The sequence below is a fragment of the Aquarana catesbeiana genome, linkage group LG05 (genome assembly GCF_042186555.1).
Source record: "Aquarana catesbeiana isolate 2022-GZ linkage group LG05, ASM4218655v1, whole genome shotgun sequence".
Lineage (NCBI taxonomy): Eukaryota > Metazoa > Chordata > Amphibia > Anura > Ranidae > Aquarana > Aquarana catesbeiana.
This window is the reverse complement of record NC_133328.1, coordinates 49,202,537-49,224,915: the sequence shown is the minus strand read 5'-3', so window position 1 is coordinate 49,224,915 and position 22,379 is coordinate 49,202,537. Positions and strand designations below refer to the sequence as shown.

At 46.4% G+C, this 22,379-nt stretch overlaps 1 protein-coding gene across 1 annotated transcript in view; it reads left to right on the top strand.

Moving 5' to 3' along the window:
• CUBN (cubilin) overlaps positions 1-22,379 on the top strand; it is a 388,954-nt gene that overhangs the window by 213,314 nt on the left and 153,261 nt on the right. Inside the window, exon 32 of the mRNA XM_073629712.1 lies at positions 20,644-20,800. Coding sequence (XP_073485813.1) covers positions 20,644-20,800 — 157 coding nt within the window. The remainder of the gene's footprint in view (positions 1-20,643; positions 20,801-22,379) is intronic.

Genomic DNA, 22,379 nt, shown 5'->3' with positions numbered 1-22,379 from the left:
TTGAACACTTACTATAATGTTCAGGAATATGATTGTTGATTATGGCTGAGTTTTGACTGAGGACTGTGCATGGGGGCGGGGTAAATTTAATTTTCTGATGTTTGATCTGTGGACTGTATTACAAGCTGCTTAATCTCTGTACACTGGAGTGTTTTCTAGTGTTTCATAAAACTTCCGAAAAAAACTGGCTGATCCCTGCTGAACTGGCCGAATTTCGATCCATGTATGGCCAGCTTAAATCTTCCCAAAGTTAGGATAAATCTCAACTTTGACCTCTAGCAGTATACCATTCCTATAGGCCAGTGATGGCAAACCTTGGCACCCCAGATGTTTTGGAACTACATTTCCCATGATGCACATGCACTCTGCAGTGTAGTTGAGCATCATGGGAAATGTAGTTCCAACACATCTGGGGTGCCAAGGTTCGCCATCATTGCTATAGGCAGATGAAGCAATAAATATTCATGTATTGTGAGTATATATTAACTGTTTGCCTGGGGCTCCACTTTAAGGCGTTGACCATTTTGGCTACTGCTCTACCAAGACAATGAACATCCAGTCCTAGCTGGCTAACCAGCGGAATAACAAAGAGCAATGGGCTGCAGAGAACTGACATTTTGTGACCTGTCCTGTCAAACACACAAATCTCTAAACAATAATGAGTGTTTCCCTCTGCTTGTGTTAAAATTAGGAGGCGTGGATAATAAAGACATGCCAGACTGAAATTTCATTAATCACCAAATCTTTGATATGAGACACCATTAAAAGGGTCTGGACAATGGCTCCTTTGAAGAGTCCCAGTCATTCAGCGGCTTGAAGACACGCAGAGAGAATAGAGAATGTGCTGCGGCTTGTCAGAATTCAATATACTATTGTCTTACATAAGAAGAGGCATATTATTATGTGCGGGTCACAAAGAATGTTCTATGCTGTGTACAGTATGTCAAAAATGTTACCCATAGAGGTCTCTTCTTCTACGAGAAGTAAATGTGTGTCCGGAGCATGGAAATTTCAATATATGGCGTATGTCAACCATAAATAACCAAAACAGTTGGTGGCTGCCCTAAGGATGTAGGAACACCAAGGCAAAATGTTTCCAGGATCCCATGACATCTTATTATTGATAAATCTGTATACAAGAATGCATTACCCAGTATAACACGAAAGCTTCATCTAATATTTTAATGTATCCTTATGATACTGGAATCAGTGATTGAAAGTCTATGAGGCTCTCAAGCAGACATCACACCTCACACCATTATATTTTACCCACCATGCTTCACAGTTCGGATGAGCAGTAAATTCCATAGAGTACAGCTGTGACATGCTCTCAGATCACAGAAGCCTCTCATTCTTAGTGTAAAGTTACATTTGCAAATTATATCTTATAATACAGCCATTCAGACAGTCTAATGTCTATAAGATACTTGCAGACACCACTGGTCGAGGGAACTAGAGAAGTCATACAAATTAGAACACCATCTTGAATTGCTATTGTGTATTTTCCTTTATGTATGTATGTGTAGCACCCTACTAGGTAGGTGCTAGAAAAGAGTATTGTTTTTGGGTCTTTCTGCTTACCAGGAAGATTGTCAGGTACATTTAGATGCTCTCTGCCTACCATGGAGCAGGGGTCTATTAGTAGGTCTTCTCATGGTGCTCAGATGCTGCTAATGTTGTCTGAATGTTTCACACTGGTCCAATAGAGGGGCATATTAGACAGTGGGAGGAAACCTGACAAATGAGAGCATAGGCATAGTTACAGCCCTGGTGATTGGCTGAGGAAAGTGCCTCAGTGCATGGTGGGTGACTGTATATATGCCAAGCGCATATTCTTCCCATGCAAGTGTTGTATGGTATAACAGAAAGTCTGTAAGTTACCACAATTAACCTGGTGAGGCAGAGTGAGAGTTGTCCTCCTCTGTAATTAGTTCCATTTGGAGTATCCCACTATTCCCTTCTCCTATCCATGTTCCAACAATAAATACCAAAAAAACCAAACACCCTGAATTGGTTATTGGAAACGAGCGGATGAGAGTACAGGAGGTTGTGTGAAAACCCCTAGTAACTGTCTGCAAGATAAAAAGGGGAAAGCCCAGAGAAGTCTACACACAGCAGTCCCTATGGGGACAGTGCTACATATGTACAGTATGTATTTATTTTTTTGTATATACAGTATATAGGTCTTGCAGTGGGGAAATTTTAAGGGGGCTGAAGATTACGCAACTGTGCGAGCAATGATCTCTAGTAGACTTTCATACAGGCCCCCAGTCTCAGACCGTCTTAGGGCTCGTTCACACATATGACTTTTGTTGCCGCTCCTCTGAAAAGCAACCAGCATTGGATTGCTTTTTAAAGGGCATTTAATAGGTGGTGATGAGGCAATATGTTGTCTCCTCATGCCTTGTTGTAACCCATAAAATGCTGACACCCTGCACCCCAGCTGCCTTCACTGCAAGTGATTGCAGGACAGTTACAGTGCAGCCCAGTTCACTTCAATTGGTTGCATTCTGTGGCAGTACCACCTGACAAATGCAACATGATGTTTCATTTTTTTTGCAGCCATGATGCTTTGCATGTGTTCAACCTTGGGCAGCTGTATTTCTGTGTGTAGGTGGGCAGTCGGGGCAGTAAAACTACAACTCAACCACCTGCTTTTACCACCCCCAGGCCGCCCATGTGACCGAGCCCTTACAGTGTAACCCTAATATCCATATACACCTGTGGCATCTATGCAGTCCCCAACCATCTTAGCTGAAAATAACTTCTACTTTAAATTGAGAATGTGAATTGAACCCAAGAAGGTGTATTCAATTCAGCAGAATAGATTATCTAAGACTAAGACTGGGATGCCATTAAAGTTCATGTGCGTGTAAAGGCAGGCGTCCCAATACTTTTGGTAATATAGTGTAAGTGTGATTGGACCTTCAGTGGTTTAGACACTTTGGGGGTTATTTACGAAAGGCAAATCCTCTTTGCACTGCAAGTGCACTTGGAAGTTCAGTCGCTGTAGATCTGAGGGGGACATGCAAGGAAAATAAAAAACATAATTTTAGCTTGCACATGACTGGATGAGAAAATCAGCAGAGCTTCCCCTCATTTCAGATCTACCCCCCAGATTTACAGCGACTGCACTTCCAAGTGCACTTGTAGTGCAAAGTGGATTTGCCTTTCGGAAATAACCCCCTTTGAGGTTGATTTGCTAAAGCCAAATAGACTGCGCCTTTTGCAAAATGCAGTTGTTCCAGAGCTTAGTAAATGAGCAGAAGCTTTGCTGACTTCCTTCATCCAATCACATGCAAGCAAACATGCTGTTTTTTTTTATTTTCCTTGCATGTGATTGGGTATTCTTTGCCAAATGAAGCTTTACCTCATTTACTAAGCTCTGGGGCATCTGCACTTGCAGAGGGAAACTGTGCTTTGCAAAGTGCACAGTCTATTTGCCTTTAGTAAATCAACCCCATTATGCCATGTCAGGTTCATTTTAATAGTTGACCAATTATAGATAAATATATTGTGGGCGAGGTCAAATAACTGGCCGATTTTCTATTTGTACCAATACCTCCATATACTCTCTATTTACTCCCAGCATTATAAAGCACCATTGTCAGATCACATCACAAGTTAAAATGATGGAAATGATTTGTTCTACTAAAATCACATATTTGTCCGATCACAACAGCTTTCAGTTGTGTGTCTATGTCAGGGAACTGCTAGTTGTCTCATCTTTAGTCTTTGTGAATGTGTTGGTCATATATTATCAATGTATTCCAGATGTTATATAGTATGGATGGTCAGGGAAATCTGTGTGAGAGTTCCGCTCTCTTTATTGTGGGAGATTTCCAACCCCTTGCTTATCTTTATTTGTTTTAAGGGCGCCGACATTTCCTGCGGGACACCCCCCCCCCCCCTCCCCCCCGAATCCCTCTATGAATAATAAATCATATGGCCACCATACACAAATAAACACATGAACATCATGACTCATTATCATTTTAGACTATTGTAACATTTTATTTCCTTTATTATTCTGTATTTTTAGCAACCATAACAACATAAACAGCATAGCATTTTTTTTCTACATAATGGGGTCTATTTGCATTGCCATTCTTCCAGCAAATCTTTATGTACATTTATTCTATGAGAATTGGGCAAAAACACATTTTCTTTAGGCTAAAGCCTCATACACACGATCGGATTGTTGGCCAACAAAACCGTGGACTTTTGTCCGAAGGGTGTTGGCCCAAACTTGTCTTGCAAACAAAAGTGACGTACCACGTTGTTTTTCAGCTCTTTAGCGCCACCCTTTGGGCTCCTTCTGCTAATTTTGGGTTAGTAGAAGTTTGGTGAGTGTTGATTCGCGCTTTTCATTTCGCACTTTTCATTTTGCGCTTTTAATTTTGCGCTTTTCATTTCGCGCTTTTCAGTTTGTTTCTGAACGGCCATTCGTCAACCAGCCATGTTGCAAAATCGGAGGAGATAACGTATTATTTATTATTGGCCTTGGAGTTATTGCTTTGACCCAAATCCAGTCCAGGAACAGGAGGAGGAGGATGGACTATGGACCTTGCTTTGTGCACTGGTGCGCAGTCATATTGGAACCGGAAGGGGCCATCCCCAAACTGTTTCCACAAAGTTGGGAGCATAAAATTGTATAAAATGTCTTGGTATGCTGACGCTGGAACTAAGGGGCCATGCCCAACCCCTGAAAAACAACTCCCCATCATAATCCCCCCTCCACCAAATGATTTGGACCAGTGCACAAAGCAAGGCATGCCATTAAAGTTTATGTGTGTAGGGGCGTGGCTGAGCTGGCGGCCTGAAAGGACGTGTGTGAGAGGAGCTCCGCTCCCACCCGCCTAAAACATCCGAAAATTAATCCTACATTTGACTAAAAGATACTGGAGGCTCTTAGGGCATGACAAGAGGTAAATCGGGTCCGGGTAGGAAGGCTAAACAAGCCCCTATATCAGACCAGCAGCAGCAACACCGGCCCGCCATGGCTTGCACGCACGAGGCATCTCAAGCCAACATGGCGGACCCAGCGACGACAGAGGAAGACCGCTTTCAGGCCTTAATGCAGGCGATCACTGGATGCCAGACGACCCTAACAACAAAAATCGATACCCTCCAGACAGAGTTCGGGCTGCTGCGGAGGGACATGGAGAAGATGAGAGGACGAATGGGAGAGGCTGAACGCAGGGTTGGTGAGACGGAGGATTCCATTCGGGACCAGAGGGCCTCTATTCACACCCTGCAGCTCAGGGTGAAGGCCCTGGAGTATAGGGCGGAAGATAGCGAGAACAGAAGCCGACGGAACAACTTGCGGCTCGTGGGGCTACCGGAGGGAGCAGAAGGCCAGGATCCCGCGGCCTTCACTGAACAACTGCTCCGTACCCTGCTTCCGCAGGCCCAGTTCTCCACGCACTTTGCTATAGAGAGAGCCCATCGAATGCCGCCTGTGCGAGGCCCCCCGGGATCCCCCCCGCGTACGTTTATATTTAGGCTTTTGAACTTCCGAGACCGGGACCTGGCACTACGTGAAGCCCGCAAGATTCCTGAATTGCGCTTTGATAATACGAAGCTAATGTTATTTCCGGACTTCTCTGTCGATACGCAACGGCTCAGAAGGACCTTTGATCACGTTAAAGCGCAGCTTCGCACAAAAGGGCTCAAGTACAGCATGCTTTTCCCGGCTCGCCTCCGGGTTATTGACGGTGAATCTACCCGCTATTTCACCTCCCCAGAGGACGCCTCTCAATGGCTGGACGGCCTTCCCCGTGACCGGTAACGTATAAACCTCACAACTGAACTGGTACAGACTAGGGATGAGCCGAACACCCCCCGGTTCGGTTCGCACCAGAACCCGCGAACGGACCGAAAGTTCGCACGAACGTTAGAACCCCATTGACGTCTATGGGACTCGAACGTTCGAAATCAAAAGTGCTCATTTTAAAGGCTAATTTGCATGGTATTGTCCTAAAAAGGGTTTGGGGACCCGGGTCCTACCCCAGGGGACATGTATCAATGCAAAAAAAACTTTTAAAAACGGCCGTTTTTTCGGGAGCAGTGATTTTAATGATGCTTAAAGTAAAAAAAAAAAAGTGAAATATTCCTTTAAATATCGTACCTGGGGGGTGTCTATAGTATGCCTGTAAAGTGACGCGTGTTTCCCATGTTTAGAACAGTCCCTGCACCAAATGTCATTTTTAAAGGAAAAAATCTCATTTAAAACTGCTTGCGGGTTTAATGTCATGTCGGGTCATGGCAATATGGATGAAAATCAGTGAGACAAACGGCATGGGTACCCCCCAGTCCATTACCAGGCCCTTTGGGTCTTGTATGGATATTAAGGGGAACCCCGCACCCAAATTAAAATAAGGAAAGGTGTGGGGCCACCAGGCCCTATATACTCTGAACAGCAGTATACAGGCGGTGCAAACAAGACAGGGACTGTAGGTTTGTTGTTAAGTAGAATCTGTTTGTAATTTTGAACATTTTTAACGTGTTTAGCTCCAGCCAAAAAATCTTTTCTAAGCTTTTTGGAAAACATAGGGAAGGGTTATCACCCCTGTGACATTTGTTTTGCTGTCTTTCCTCCTCTTCAGAAGATTTCACCTCACTTTTTTGTCCCAATGAAAAATGTTTTTTGAAAATTTGGGTTTTTTTGTGGAACAAGGATTGGAAAGCATCAGTGGAAAGGAGAAATTGTTTTCCCATATTAACTCTTACAGGAGAGAATTTCCCTTCCTAGGGGTAGATTTCATCTCACTTCCTGTTGTCTCCTTCCGTTTGCAAGTAGGAGTCGTTTGTAAGTTAGATGTTTGAAAGTAGGGTCCTGCCCTATATACTCAGCAGAAATTTGGGCCTTAGGTGTTGCTGTGGCCACAACACTGTAAGCCCTCACAGGGCCCTGCTGTGAAATATTAGATCAAGAATTGTAATTACATGCCCCTGTTGAACAGGAGCTGAAAAATTAGGCCTTAGGCACTGGTGCTGGTGCCACAACACTGCAACCCCTCACAGACACTCTAGTTGGAACGCAGGAACGAGCCCTGCTGCAAATTATTGCTTCAAAAATTGTAATTACACGCCCCTGTTAGACAGGGGCAGAAAAATTGGGCCTTAGGCACTGGTGCTGGTGCCACAACACTGCAACCCCTCACAGACACTCTAGTTGGAACGCAGGAACGAGCCCTGCTGCAAAGTATTGCATCAAAAATTGTAATTACACGCCCCTGTTAGACAGGGGCAGAAAAATTGGGCCCTAGGCACTGGTGCTGGTGCCACAACACTGCAACCCCTCACAGACACTCTAGTTGGAATGCAGGAACGAGCCCTGCTGCAAAGTATTACATCAAAAATTGTAATTACACGCCCCTGTTAAACAGGGGCTGAAAAATTGTGCCTTAGGCACTGGTGGTGGCGCCCAGAACCAAAAATGTTCTTACAAGCTATCAGCGTGATGATTGAGGAGGAAGAGGATAATTACTCAGGGATAGTCACTCAGCATCAGCATAGGCAGTCTTTGAAGGGATCTGAGATTTCAAAAAAAATTATTCGGTTACATCAGCATCAGGTGCTTGGTAGCTGGTGGTGATCCAAGACTCATTCATTTTTATGAAGGTCAGCCGATCGACCGAGTCGGTGGACAGACGCACCCTGTGATCGGTTACCACGCCTCCAGCAGCACTGAATGTGCGTTCCGAAAGAACGCTGGATGCAGGACAGGCCAGTAGCTCAATTGCATACTGTGCAAGCTCTGGCCAGTGATCCATCCTCAAGACCCAGTAACCCAGAGGATTTTCGGTGGGAAAGGTGTCCAAGTCTGATCTTGCCCCTAGGTATTCCTGCACCATGTAAAACAGACGCTGGCGATGGTTGCTGGAACCGATCATACCTTGGGGCTGCGGACCAAAAAATTGTCTGAACGCATCGGTCAGACGGCCACCTTCTCCACCGCTCCTTCTTTGACTGACCGAAGCCTCAGCAACACGTTGTCCAGAAACAGGAGTTTGTAACCTCCCAGTCTCTGGGAACGCGTTGCACAGACCTTTCTGCAAGGCCTCCCGAAGATGTTTCATCCTCTGCTCCCTCTGCGATGGCAAGATAAGGTCCGCAACCTTACCCTTGTAACGTGGATCAAGGAGGGTTGCCAGCCAGTATTGGTCCTTCTCCTTGATACCACGAATACGAGGATCCTTACGCAGGCTTTGCAGGATCAGGGAGGCCATGCAGCGTAGGTTTGCTGAGGCATTCGGTCCGGAGTCCTCTGGGTCACTAAGAACGACATGGTCCGCAGCCACCTCCTCCCAGCCACGTACAAGTCCATGTGTTTCTTGGGACTGATCCCTTAAAGACTGCTGCTGATGCTGAGTGCCAGGCTCCACCTCCATACTGACACAATCTTCCTCCTCCTCCTCTTCCTCCTCGTCCTCTTCCTGTGTGATCGGCGGGCACGCAGGAACACTGTCTGGATAAAGGGGGCCTTGAGAGCTAAGGAAGTCCTCCTCTTCCTGCCTCTGTTCTGCCTCAAGTGCCCTGTCCATTATTCCACGCAGCGTGTGCTCCAACAGGTGGACAAGGGGGACAGTGTCACTGATGCATGCACTGTCACTGCTCACCATCCTCGTGGCCTCCTCGAATGGTGACAGGACAGTGCATGCATCCCTGATCATGGCCCACTGGCGTGGGGAAAAAAAACCAAGCTCCCCTGACCCTGTCCTGGTGCCATAGTCGCACAGGTACTCATTGATGGCCCTCTGCTGCGTGTGCAGCCGCTGCAGCATGGCCAACGTTGAGTTCCACCTGGTGGGCATGTCACAGATTAGGCGGTTCTTGGGCAGGTTAAACTCCTTTTGGAGGTCCGTCAGCCGAGCACTGGCATTATATGACCGGCGGAAATGCACACAGACTTTCCTGGCCTGCCTCAGGACATCCTGTAAGCCCGGGTACCTGCCCAAGAACCGCTGCACCACCAAGTTAAGGACGTGAGCCAAACAGGGCACATGGGTCATTTGTCCCTGTCGGAGGGCAGAGAGGAGGTTGGTGCCATTGTCGCAAACCACCATTCCTGCCTTAAGTTGGCGTGGCGTCAACCACCTCTGAACCTGCCCCTGCAGAGCTGACAGAACCTCTGCCCCAGTGTGGCTCCTGTCCCCCAAGCACACCAGCTCAAGCACCGCATGGCATCTTTTGGCCTGCGTACTTGCGTAGCCCCTTGAACGCCTACGGAGCACCGCTGGTTCCGAGGAAGAGGCCATGGAGGAAGAAGAAGAGGAGGGGGTGGAGGAGAGAGGTGTGTCACAATCAGCATTTTGGAGGCGTGGTGGCGGAACAACCTCCAACACTACTGCACCTTGTCCTGCATCCTTCCCAGCTGCCAGCAGAGTCACCCAATGCGCCGTGAAACTTAGGTAACGTCCCTGTCCATGCCTGCTGGACCATGAGTCAGCGGTAATATGCACCTTACCGCTGACCGCCCTGTCCAGCGAGGCATGGACATTGCCTTCCACATGCCGGTAGAGAGCCGGAATCGCCTTCCGTGAGAAAAAGTGGCGTTTGGGTACCTGCCACTGAGGAACCGCACATTCCACAAACTCACGGAAGGGGGCAGAGTCTACCAACTGAAAAGGCAGCAGTTGAAGTGCTAGCAATTTTGCCAAGCTAGCATTCAACCGCTGGGCATGTGGATGGCTGGGAGCAAACTTCTTTCGGCGGTGCAGCAGCTGGGGCAGGGAAATTTGCCTGGTACAATCTGACGTCGGTGTACCAAAAGCAGATTGCCCACAAGTACTTGGCTGTGACACACCTAATTCTACACCTTCATTCCTCTCACTGCAGGTCTCAGAGAGGACTGAAGGTCTAGTGGGGTTGGAAATCTCAGCTGATGAGGAGCAAGGAGAGATCCTCTTTGTTCTTTGGTGTGGGTCTTTTAGATACGCTTGCCAACGAACTGCATGGCAGGTCAACATATGTCTGGTCAAGCATGTGGTACCCAAGCGGGAGATATTTTGGCCACGCGAGATACGCTTGAGACATATGTTGCAAATAGCAGCGGTGCGATCTGATGCACTCGTCTCAAAAAAGGCCCACACCAAAGAACTTTTTGAATAACGCGCAGAGACTGCAGCGCCCTGCACATGTGGAGCTTTGGGGTGTGATGCAGTCAATGTGCTGCCCTTAGGCTGGCCCCTGGAGGGCATCCTGCCTCGTTGGTGATGTGCTGCCGCCTCCTCCTCCTCCTCCTCCTCCTCCTCCTCCTCCTCTCTCCTATCAGGCACCCACGTTGAGTCAGTGACCTCATCATCCCCTCCCTCCTCATCACTGGAGCAAACCTGGCAGTATGCTGCAGCAGGGGGAGCATGACTGCCAGATTGCTGTCCTTCTTGGGCACCCCCTCTGTCCGCGCTCATGTTACTGCCTTCATCGAGCTCAGTATCGTCATCAGAGCCTTCCAAACGCTGGGCATCCTCCTGGAGCATGTACCCAACACTGTGGTCAAACAGTTCGAGGGAATCCTCATGAGGACATGGTGGAGCTAGGGAAGGAGTCACTGATGACATTGAGCTGAGGGAAGAGGCCGCTGCTTTGCCAGACAAAGCACCCTGGGCATGGGTGAGAGAGGATGAGGAGGATGAGGACGGCTTGGTCATCCACTCGACCAAGTCTTCCGCATGTTGCGGCTCAACATGGCCAGCTGCTGAAAAAAAGGCCAAGCGTGTCCCATGGCCACGTGCTGATGAGGATGCACCGTCTCCACGACCAGCACTAGACACAGAGCCTGCTTGCCCTCTCTTATTGGCTTGTGACTGTCTGCCTCTCCTTCTTGGCCTTCCAGACATACTAATGGCCTGTAGCTGCACTAAGCTGGGATAGAACACCTGTAATTTTCTTCAAGTAGCTTTATATACTGTAACCAGACAAGCCTGCCTGTCAGTAGGAAGATAACAGGAACGGATCTAGCTGAACACTGTGAGCAGGACGCACTGTACTAAATGTAAATAGTCTAGCTGCCTGACCGTGGTACTAATAGGATCAAATAGAACACCTGTAATTTTCTTCAGGTAGCTTTATATACTGTAACCAGACAAGCCTGCCTGTCAGTAGGAAGATAACAGGAACGGATCTAGCTGTACACTGTGAGCAGGACGCACTGTACTAAATGTAAATAGTCTAGCTGCCTGACCGTGGTACTAATAGGATCAAATAGAACACCTGTAATTTTCTTCAGGTAGCTTTATATACTGTAACCAGACAAGCCTGCCTGTCAGTAGGAAGATAACAGGAACGGATCTAGCTGAACACTGTGAGCAGGACGCACTGTACTAAATGTAAATAGTCTAGCTGCCTGACCGTGGTACTAATAGGATCAAATAGAACACCTGTAATTTTCTTCAGGTAGCTTTATATACTGTAACCAGACAAGCCTGCCGGTCAGTAGGAATTTAACAGGAACGGATCTAGCTGAACACTGTGAGCAGGACGCACTGCACTAAATGTAAATAGCAGGAACGGATCTAGCTGAACACTGTGAGCAGGACGCACTGCACTAAATGTAAATAGCAGGAACGGATCTAGCTGAACACTGTGAGCAGGACGCACTGCACTAAATGTAAATAGCAGGAACGGATCTAGCTGAACACTGTGAGCAGGACGCACTGCACTAAATGTAAATAGCAGGAACGGATCTAGCTGAACACTGTGAGCAGGACGCACTGCACTAAATGTAAATTGCAGGAACGGATCTAGCTGAACACTGTGAGCAGGACGCACTGCACTAAATGTAAATAGTCTAGAAGATAACAGGAACGGATCTAGCTGAACACTGTGAGCAGGACGCACTGCACTAAATGTAAATAGCAGGAACGGATCTAGCTGAACACTGTGAGCAGGACGCACTGCACTAAATGTAAATAGCAGGAACGGATCTAGCTGAACACTGTGAGCAGGACGCACTGCACTAAATGTAAATAGCAGGAACGGATCTAGCTGAACACTGTGAGCAGGACGCACTGCACTAAATGTAAATTGCAGGAATGGATCTAGCTGAACACTGTGAGCAGGACGCACTGCACTAAATGTAAATAGTCTAGAAGATAACAGGAACGGATCTAGCTGAACACTGTGAGCAGGACGCACTGCACTAAATGTAAATAGCAGGAACGGATCTAGCTGAACACTGTGAGCAGGACGCACTGCATTAAATGTAAATAGTCTAGATAGAAGATAACAGGAACGGATCTAGCTAAACTGAATACAGTGTATATATATATATGCAACACCTGGGATGCATATATATACACAATACACTGTAAGTGCAGCTAACTGACTGACTGTTCTGCCTAATCTATCTAACTCAAATCAAATGACACTGTCTCTCTCTCTCTCTATCTCTCAGCACACCGGAACACACACTACACAGGGCCGCCGTGCAGGCGGCCTTATATAGTGTGGGGTGTGTACTAAATCCCCTGAGCCATAATTGGCCAAAGCCACCCTGGCTTTGGCCAATTACAGCTCTCTCTACTGACGGCGCTGTGATTGGCCAAGCATGCGGGTCATAGTGCATGCTTGGCCAATCATCAGCCAGCAATGCACTGCGATGCCGCAGTGAATTATGGGCCGTGACGCGCCACACGAATTTAGCGCGAACGGCCCATAACGTTCGCAATTCGGCGAACGATCGAACAGCCGATGTTCGAGTCGAACATGGGTTCGACTCGAACACGAAGCTCATCCCTAGTACAGACTGGCCTATCCTGTTCCCCCTCCCCAACCTCTGTCCCCCACATGCTTTCCCACGTCGGAGGGTGAGGGATTACTCTGACCGATGACTGACCTTCCCCCTCCGGACGACTCGGATGGCAACCACCCGAATACACGTGATGGAAGGATGTGACTGCAACCTACATCATATTCCCTGCTACTACCGAAGACAATATCTTGCAACCTGGGTACAGTTGACCTTCTATATATCACATCAATGCAAGGTTGCTATGTGGTCAAATCATACAGCTGGTAGTGCTGAGAGGGAACGATGCTTTTACCTTGCGGACGGCCCTTCCAGCATGTGGGGGGGAGGGGAAATCCATGAACGGGGCCGGAATCTGCTGGATCACCGCGAGGCAACTCTGAGGGACTCGTACGCTCACGCCACTGTTAGAGGGATAGACTGTTCTCCCTGTACCTGTGAAGGCCGAGCCGGCTCAGTGATGAAGTGTGTGCCCCTAGTTCTTACTAGGTGTTTTTTTGTTTTTCAGTTTAACTTTGCCTTACAAACCATACATCTGCAAATTTAAAGGCTGCTATAATCTATTTGAAGAAGGTTCTCTCCGTTGAGGGATTTGTACACTAGTGATATTATTAGGGGGATAAACTGTTCTCCTTATATCTGCTGATGGTAAACGGGTAAAATGACAAAGTATGTGCCCCTAGCTCACACTAGGCGTTTTTTTATTTTCAAGAACAACCTTGACCTGCAAACTATGCGTTAGACAAGTTTTAACACTGCTATTTACTTTGCAAGAATGTGCCATCTCTAAGGGAATTGCAGGTCCTAGACACTGCTAAAGGGACATACTATTCTCCTTATATCTGTTAGGGTTAATATGGTTAAACAAACAAGCTCGTGCCCCTAGTCTATACTAGGTGTTTTTATGTTTTTTTTTTTTTTGTTTTTTTTTTTTCCTTTCTTTTCTTTTCCACTTATATGCTGATAGGCTGTAGGCGTGGGGGCGGAGATCTCCAATCTTGTGGGAAGTAGTAACGCTTGTGTGAGGGAAGGCCGCCTGCCTCTCCATTGCTCTCACAGGAAACTTTCATACAACATAATGGGATCGGTTTGGGATACAAGCACTCCGAGTTCCCCAACGGATGTGCGGGGAGGGGGGGGTTGGGTTTTTGGGATGCGGTTGCTCCCCTTTTCTGTTGTTTTTTTCCTTTGGTTCCCTTTTAGTTTTGGTTTTGTTCAGGTTGATACGACTACATGCAGTGGTTTAATTAGGCTATCTTTTATGACCCCTGGTTTTACCTGGGGCCTGCTGATCACAATGCTACGAATGTACTCATGTATACTGAAGATTGTGTCCCCCTCTCCGGGTCGGTCCTGCTACTACTCCCATCCTAAAATTCTGTCAATTTTAAGGCCATGGTGCCACTGAGAGTTATATCGTGGAATGTTATGGTATTAAATTATAAAATAAAGAGAACCCTGGTCATGACGTACTTAAAAAAATATAGCCCGCACGTATGTATACTTCAGGAGACCCACCTTGTAGGCAGGAAGGTCCTTGGTCTTAGAAAACCTTGGATAGGGCACTCCTATCACTCGATGTACTCAGGTTACGCTAGGGGAGTTAGCATATTAATACACAAATCCCTGTCCTTCACCCTGCTTGATGTCAGGACTGATCCGGAGGGCAGATTTGTTTTGTTACACGCTGTGATAGACACTGTTGAAATGCTACTTATGGGTTTATATGTGCCTCCCCCGGCTACTATGGCTTTCCTCAAATCCCTGACTCCTATACTTGCTTCATATTCCACGGATAATCTGGTTATAGCTGGGGATTTCAATATGGCTCCGAACCCGTCCGTGGATAGACTGAATCCAGGGACGGGATCTGATTCTCCCCTTAGCAGGTGGGCCTCCTTATATGGATTGGTGGACGTGTGGAGGTGGAAACACCCATGTGATAGAGCATTTACTTGCCAGTCCGCCTCATATCGTACACTATCCAGGATAGACCTGATCTACATCGCTGGGGGGTTACTCCCCCGTGTTGTAGAGGTGAAAATGCTCCCTAGGGGCATATCAGACCACTCCCCTATGCTCCTTACCTTGCAAACACAGACCCCCCCCTCAGAGAGACTGTGGAGAGTGTCCCGATATTGGATCTCGGAGGAGAGTGTTGTGACAAGCATAGATACCTCTATAGCAGATTTCTGGACTTCTAATGCTGGCTCCTCGGTGCTGTCTATTAGATGGGATGCCTTTAAGGCTCATACTCGGGGAAGCTATCAGACCGCGATTTCCCTTGCCAGACGTGACGCCAGGGTCTCCATTGAGGAGGCTGAGAACAGGGCACAAGACCTTGAGTCCCGATATATCCAGACACAGAACCCAATCACCTTGTCTGATATGCAGGCGGCGCATCGTGAGGTGATGCTCCTCAGAATAGCCGGGGCTAAAAAACAACAGCTAACACAGACACAGCGTATATTTGAGCAGGGAGAGAAGACAGGACACCTGCTGGCCTGGCTGGCGAGGGAACAACAGCTCACGTCTACCATAGCTCGTATTAAAACTGATGATGGGAATCTGGTGACTGACCCAGTTGCAATCAATGCCTGCTTTGCCACATACTATAAATCCCTATATTCCTCCAGGGCGGGCTACTCAGCGGAGGAGCTGGACTCCTTTCTTAGTCAACTCGCCTTTCCGACACTTACAGAGGAGACCAGAGACAGCTTAGATGCACCCATCTCCTTGGAGGAGGTGAAACAGGCCATAGGTGAACTTCAGGTAGGGAAGACTCCGGGCTCGGATGGCCTCCCTCCTGAATTTTACAAACAGCATGGGGAGCAAATGATACCTAAAGTACACGAGATGATCATGGGGACCCTGAAAGACTCTACACTACCGCCGTCCATGACAGAGGCAATAATAGTGGTCATACCTAAGCCGGGTAAAGACCCTGAGCTTTGCACCTCCTACCGCCCCATATCTCTACTTAACGCAGACGCCAAGATAATTGCCAAGATCCTAGCTAAAAGACTAAATGGAGTCATACATAATATAGTTCATGAAGATCAAACTGGCTTTATGCCAGGTAAGGGGACAGACATTAACCTTCGTAGATTATACACGGTCATGGGTGCCGGGGAATATTTGACGAAGTCCGACGCAGTGGCCTCCCTGGATGCTGAGAAAGCATTCGACTCAGTAGAGTGGTGTTATCTATGGGAGGTCCTGCGTCGGTTCGGCCTTGGCCCTAAATTTATATCTTGGGTACAAACCCTTTATACTTCTCCACGGGCTAGGGTTCGTACGGGAACGACAGTATCGCCACCCTTCTATCTGCATAGGGGTACTAGGCAGGGCTGCCCACTTTCCCCTGCCCTGTTCGCCCTGGCCATAGAACCAATGGCAATCCTCCTTAGATCCTCCCCTTCAGTTACCGGTATTTTGATTGGCACGGTACTTGAAAAGATATCCCTATACGCGAATGACACCCTGTTATATCTCAGAAACACCAGGGATTCCCTGAGTGCTGCTCTGTCACTTATTAATATCTTTGGTGGGTTCTCTGGCGTCTGTGTTAACTGGGACAAATCGGTAATTTTTGCGTTACACCCGGAGGAAGATTCGATACCTGTAAATACTCCCCTCAGAAGGGTCTCTCAATTTAGGTATCTGGGAATAGAAATACATAGAGACTTTGCGCAATTTATTCCCCTTAACCTATCTCCTATAATGTCTACTCTGACTCAAAAATGTACCATTTGGAAAACACTGCCCCTGACCCCAGTAGGCAGGGTGAACTTGATAAAAATGTCCATATTGCCGAAATTTCTTTATGTCTTTAGACAGACACCTGTACACATACCGAACACTTTCTTTAAAAAAATTGACACCGTGATCACTGCGTTTATATGGAACGGTAGCATACCCAGAATCTCCAAAATTACCCTACAACTCCCTCTGACACTAGGGGGACTTGCTTTACCGTGCTTCCAGAAGTACTATTGGGCGGCGGTGTTGGTTACCCTCCGTTGGTGGCTGTCGGAGGAACCAGCGAATCCTGCTTCCACTTTGGAGGCGGCTTTGCTGGGTTCATACTCAGAACTAAGAAATTTGATACACAGGGGGCCCAGATCTAACCCCGGGGTTACCACCTCAATGAAAACTACCCTAAAGGTTTGGGAAATGGTCAGGGAAAAAACTAGAGGGGCGGACAGTTGGTCCCCCCGTACACCTCTATGGGGGAATCCGAGACTACCGCACTTCCAGACCATCCCGGACCCAGTGCTGTGGGCTCGCTACGGAATAACCACCGTGGCGGACATAGTGTCGCGGGGCGGTATACTTCCCTTTGATACCCTAAAACAACAAAAAGGACTACCCAATAACATGTTCTTCAGATACCTACAGCTCAGACATGCGTACCACTCCCAGTTTCTCACACCCCCGACACTCATGACTACTGGGCTTGAGCGGTTGCTGGGCGAGGAGGGTGGGGGAAAGGTTCTATCTAATATATACACGACCCTGGCGGGTATGGACACATCTAAAGTCTCGCAGCTGTTTTCGGTCTGGCAGGGGGACATTCCTTCAATGACTGACGACGACTGGGAGGAGGGTATCCAGCAATACTTGCCCCTGATGATTTCTGCCAGAGATAGATTTGTCCAGCTAAAATTCTTGCACAGAGCCTACTTCTCCCCTCAGCGTTTAGCCAAAATATGCCCCACGAATAATCCAGTCTGTACCAAATGTGCAGCGGAGGAAGGCTCCTTCTTCCATGTGGTTTGGTCTTGCCGCTATATACAGACGTTCTGGAGAGGAGTGGTTAATACGATCAATCGAGTTGGTAAATTAAAGGTTCCCTGCGACCCGCTACCCTTACTACTAGGAATAGTTGACACACTGGATGCTTCCCGAGCTAAAAAACTCTTCGTGTTCTACGCAGCCTTCTACGCCAGGAAGGTGCTCTTGATGCATTGGAAGGGATCTGCCCCCCCATCACTTGGCTTTTGGAAAAACCTCATCAATAAGGCACTACCGGTATATAAACTAACTTACCTAGGTCGGAACTGCCCAAAAAAATTTGGGAAAATCTGGGATCCTTGGATAGGAGCGGAACATATAGACCTAGAATAGAAAGATGGCACGCAGATGTGAGACTCCTTTCAGTGCGCAGTGGGCATATCGACTCTGAACTGTATATTATATCTTTAATTTGCTGATCCCTATGATGAATCAAATGTGAACCAAGGGAGCCTCCCCTATGCTTTGTTCTATATAGATATATGGTGCAAGAAGCCGAGATCACAGGTCCAACATTAGGGAAACGATGAGGAGGTTTTAGAGGGGATGTGGCCGCAGCGGTCTCAATTCACGTACACCCCTCCCCACCCCTCCCCCCCCCCCCCCCCCCTTCCTTGCTCCTACTGACCTACTCCTGCTGCTTATATATGCTCTATAAGTCTTACTTTGAGACATATGCTGTTAAACATCTGTACACCCTGTAATGTAACCACTGCACAATGTATCAACTGTATATATTTTTTTTTTTTTCTTTCTTTCTTCTTTTGTATTTGCTTTTATTAAATAAAAAACTTTATGTTAAAAAAAAAAAAAAAAAAAAAGTTTATGTGTGCCCCAATACTTTTTACAATATAGTGTGTGTGTGTATATATATATATATATACATATATATATATATGAAGGCAATATGGTGGCCTGAATTTATGGGAGGAGTCTGGGGGGATATTTAAGCAGCTCACTAATCTGTGGTCTTAGTCTGTTCTGGTGCGCGATTCGTTACGTCACTAGCCCGACTCTTCCAATTCACTCGGTGTTCGTGAGTTGCGTGCCCAGACTTCCCGAGGCTTTTGGTTCTATAAATTCTATACTTAACCAGCATCTAACACTTCCTGGCCTTACAGGATCTCGCAGAGCCATCCTACCTCGCAAACCCATGCGATCCGAGCCATTTCCATGCAGCATTCAGAAGCAGCAGCCCATAGCCAAATCCAAACGCTTGCCCATCACGAGTACCATCTTCAGAGACATGTCGTCCATCCACTCTCATTCCCCATTTGGCTTTCTTCCCAGCTTGGTCATTCAAGCGGCCATCTACTTAGCCTACTATGGTTTCTGCGGCCTAATCGAGTTTACCAGTAATAGCCCTGCCGGGCAGGTACTGTGTAGAGGTCACCTGGCTCGCTTCCAAGATCATTTCATTCTCTACCGTGCAGTATCCAAAACCCAGCAATCTGGCCCTAGGGGGTCGACATCCATATTTTCAAGACAAACAACAGTAAATAACACTAAAACAATAAAGAGCTTTCAACCCTACCTGAATGTTTTTGCCCCCTTTTTTGGTATACCGACCAGCAGACCAGGACACACTTCAGGTCCATTTCATGATGTAAGTCTTGTGGCGCGTTCATGTGGTTCACATCCATCCCGGTTGAAGGGCTTCGACCATAAATAAGAAGGCCAGTATGGTGGCCTCAATTTATGGGAGAAGTCTGGAGGGTATTTAAGCAGCCCACTTATCGGTGGTCTTTGTCGGTTCCGGTGCGCGGTACCCTCCCTCCCATTCCCCTTTTTAGGGCATTTCTCAAATTAATTTCTCTCCTCAAACATCTATTACTTATCTTGGGTATGCCTCCTTTTTTGGTATACTGACCAGCAGACCTGGGCACACTTCAGGTCCATTTCATGATGTAAGTCTTGGCGCGTTCATGTGCTTCACATCCATCCCGTTTGAAGGGCTTCGACCATAAATACAGTATATGGTTTGGTTGAATGTGCTTTAAAAATGCTAGAAAATGTGTGCTGTCCATGAACGGAGTACATTTAGGAGTGGGTGCAGGTCATTTATTGTTAAAATATTCTTCCTGTGGAATGTTTCTTATACAATTTAGAATTTTTATTCTTTACGATTATGAAATAAGTGATATATTTATTTCTTTATTTAACAATTAAAAACGAAAAAAAAATGTACATCTTGCTCCTTCAAATTTTCTCGTCACGATGGTCGAAACTGAATATTGATTTGACCCCACTAACTACTGAAAGTCAAACGAATGTTCCAAAAATGAACATTTTTTAACACAATTCTTCGACTGTATGAACAGCTTAAGATAGATAGTTAGAAATATAGATTTAGCTGGACAACTATATATTGCAGTGCATGTGATCTCTATTGTTCTTATGTGTTTATCTCTAGGAAGTAAACCACCATTTGGTCACAAGTTTTAGAAGTGACAGAAGAATTTATCACTGACTCAATGAATCAAGCTAGTAAAGCATGGGAATTATATGGCTGATGTGTTCTCATGAATCTTGTTGCTTAGAGATATGAACAATATACAAGGATATTTGAGCAATTCAGAGATACCCCCAACATTACATCGTCCTTGGACTATTGTGTATAACTACATAGATAGGGCAAAGTGTCTGTGATTCCTCTAGCAACTAATTAGGTTCCTGCTGTTAATTTTCCCCAAGTTAGGCTTCATAGATTTTCTTTATCCATGTTTTACTGATAGGGAATAGTTTTCCTTAGGTTGAATTTTCGCTGAGAGTGTGACCACATGGGGTCATTTTAGAGGTGTTTTTATTGGTGTAGAAAGATGCCGCAACTATGAGTGAGCAATTGATCCAGGGGGGTCTCTCTCCTGTGTTTCCCAGGAGCACACGTCACACAAGCAATTTTAGGGAACATAAAAGGAACTGTCAATGCCAACAACTTCCCACCGTAGTTCTGCTATGGCGAATGTAACCATCACATTGTCCTAATGAATACTCACACACTGATAAAAACCCAACAGAGGCTTTAATCCCTCATCACTCTAATTTCTAAAACTCTTAAAATTTACGTTGCATTTATTTATTTTGTCTTATAGGTGTATGATGGTGAATCTAGTGATGCGCCGGTTCTGAAAGCTTTGTGTGGTTTTCAAATTCCCAGTCCAGTTACCTCTTCTCAGAACACCATGTTTGTCCTCCTAAGGTCTGATTATAGCAACCACCACAGAGGATTCAGTGCGCGATTTAGTGAAGGTACGTTTTACTTTTTTTTTATATACTTAGTGGCGGAGATTTGCTAAAACTGGTGCACACAGCATCTGGTGCAGCTATGGATAGTAACCAACCAGCTTCTAACTTCAGCGTGTTCAATTAAAGGGTAAGGTCATCTTTACAGAAAAATCTGTAAGGTGAACGACCAATCAGAGCCCACGTAACCCGTCCTCTCAGCGGGGAAGAAGGACAGAGAAAGCTGAGGGGATTTCTAAGCGGCGGAGCCGTGAGGCGGCTATATCGGGGCTCAGAACGGCAGGTCTCGGCCATGCAGGTCAGCAGGACTGGTGGGGGGGGGGGGGGGGGAGGCTCCTATGTAAGTTCACCTTAAAGGTTTTTCTGTAAAGGTGAACTTACACTTTAAACTTTGACAATGAGGGCCGGTTCACACTGGTGCGATGCCAGACACTGCATGTGATTCGCACAGCATTGCAGTGCAGATCACATACGATGTCTGTGCAATGAAAATTCAGCCATACAAACTGTATGGCTGAATTCGCATCGCATTCGGACCAAACTCATGCAGGACCCTTTTTTTTGTCCGCACCAGAATCAGATTGCATGGGTGTTCACACCCATGCGATCCGATTCCTGTCCGAATTCACAGTTTGCACTGCGATCTGCGAAGTATTCTGGGGGTGTAATTAACTTTGTATTGACACCCGCAGTGGTTTACAGAGGGCAGTGTGAACCACTGGCGATTCAGATGCGATGTGGGAACCTACAATGGATTCGTAGGGTTTCCCGCATCGCATCAGCGTGAACTGAGCCTCAAACCTAGAAGCTGATTGGTTACTATGCACAGCTGCTCCAGATTTTGTGTGCACCAGTTTTAGTAAATCTCCTCGAATGTCTTGATGACTGATTACTACCATCAATAATTAAGCCCCATTTGAAGTGTGCCTGTCATGTATTCTTTGGTGTTTAGAAATGAGGTCCTCATAAGTTAAAGTTTCACTTCAATGTGTGATTATGGCCACAGACATTTTTCTTTAAAAATATATTATGTACGAAAAGACGTAGAAAGGCCTTTCACAACTTTTTAATTTTTTTTAATATGTGGAGAACCCTTGAAATTACTTTCCAGGCTCAGGGAACACCTGGTAATAATTACTATATCTACAGCTGATAGTACATGAATGTGATGGTCACTGGGTACAATGCTCCTTATATGTGTGGTCATTGGAAAGAATACCCCACTACAGATAGTTGAAAAGATCATTGATGTCAATGGTTACTCATCCGAGAGGCAGAAGTTGCTCATTTCACAGGGAACACCTAGTAGCTTCTGAAGGAACGCTAGGATTCCACGGAACCTGGGATGGGAAAGACTGGTGTAAAGATTACTTGATTTCAAAGTGACTATAGTGAAGCTGTGTCTTGCTTGCACATGATTGGACAACTAAAATTGCTGCTTGACCTGATTAATCTATTGGAAGACTCAAACTGCAAAGTGAACATTTTCCACTCGTTTAGCAAACTTTCCATATTGTCTTTACCTTTTGCTTCCCACACCATGAATGACTTTTATATTTTTGCACCTAGCATTTTGTGTCAGTGT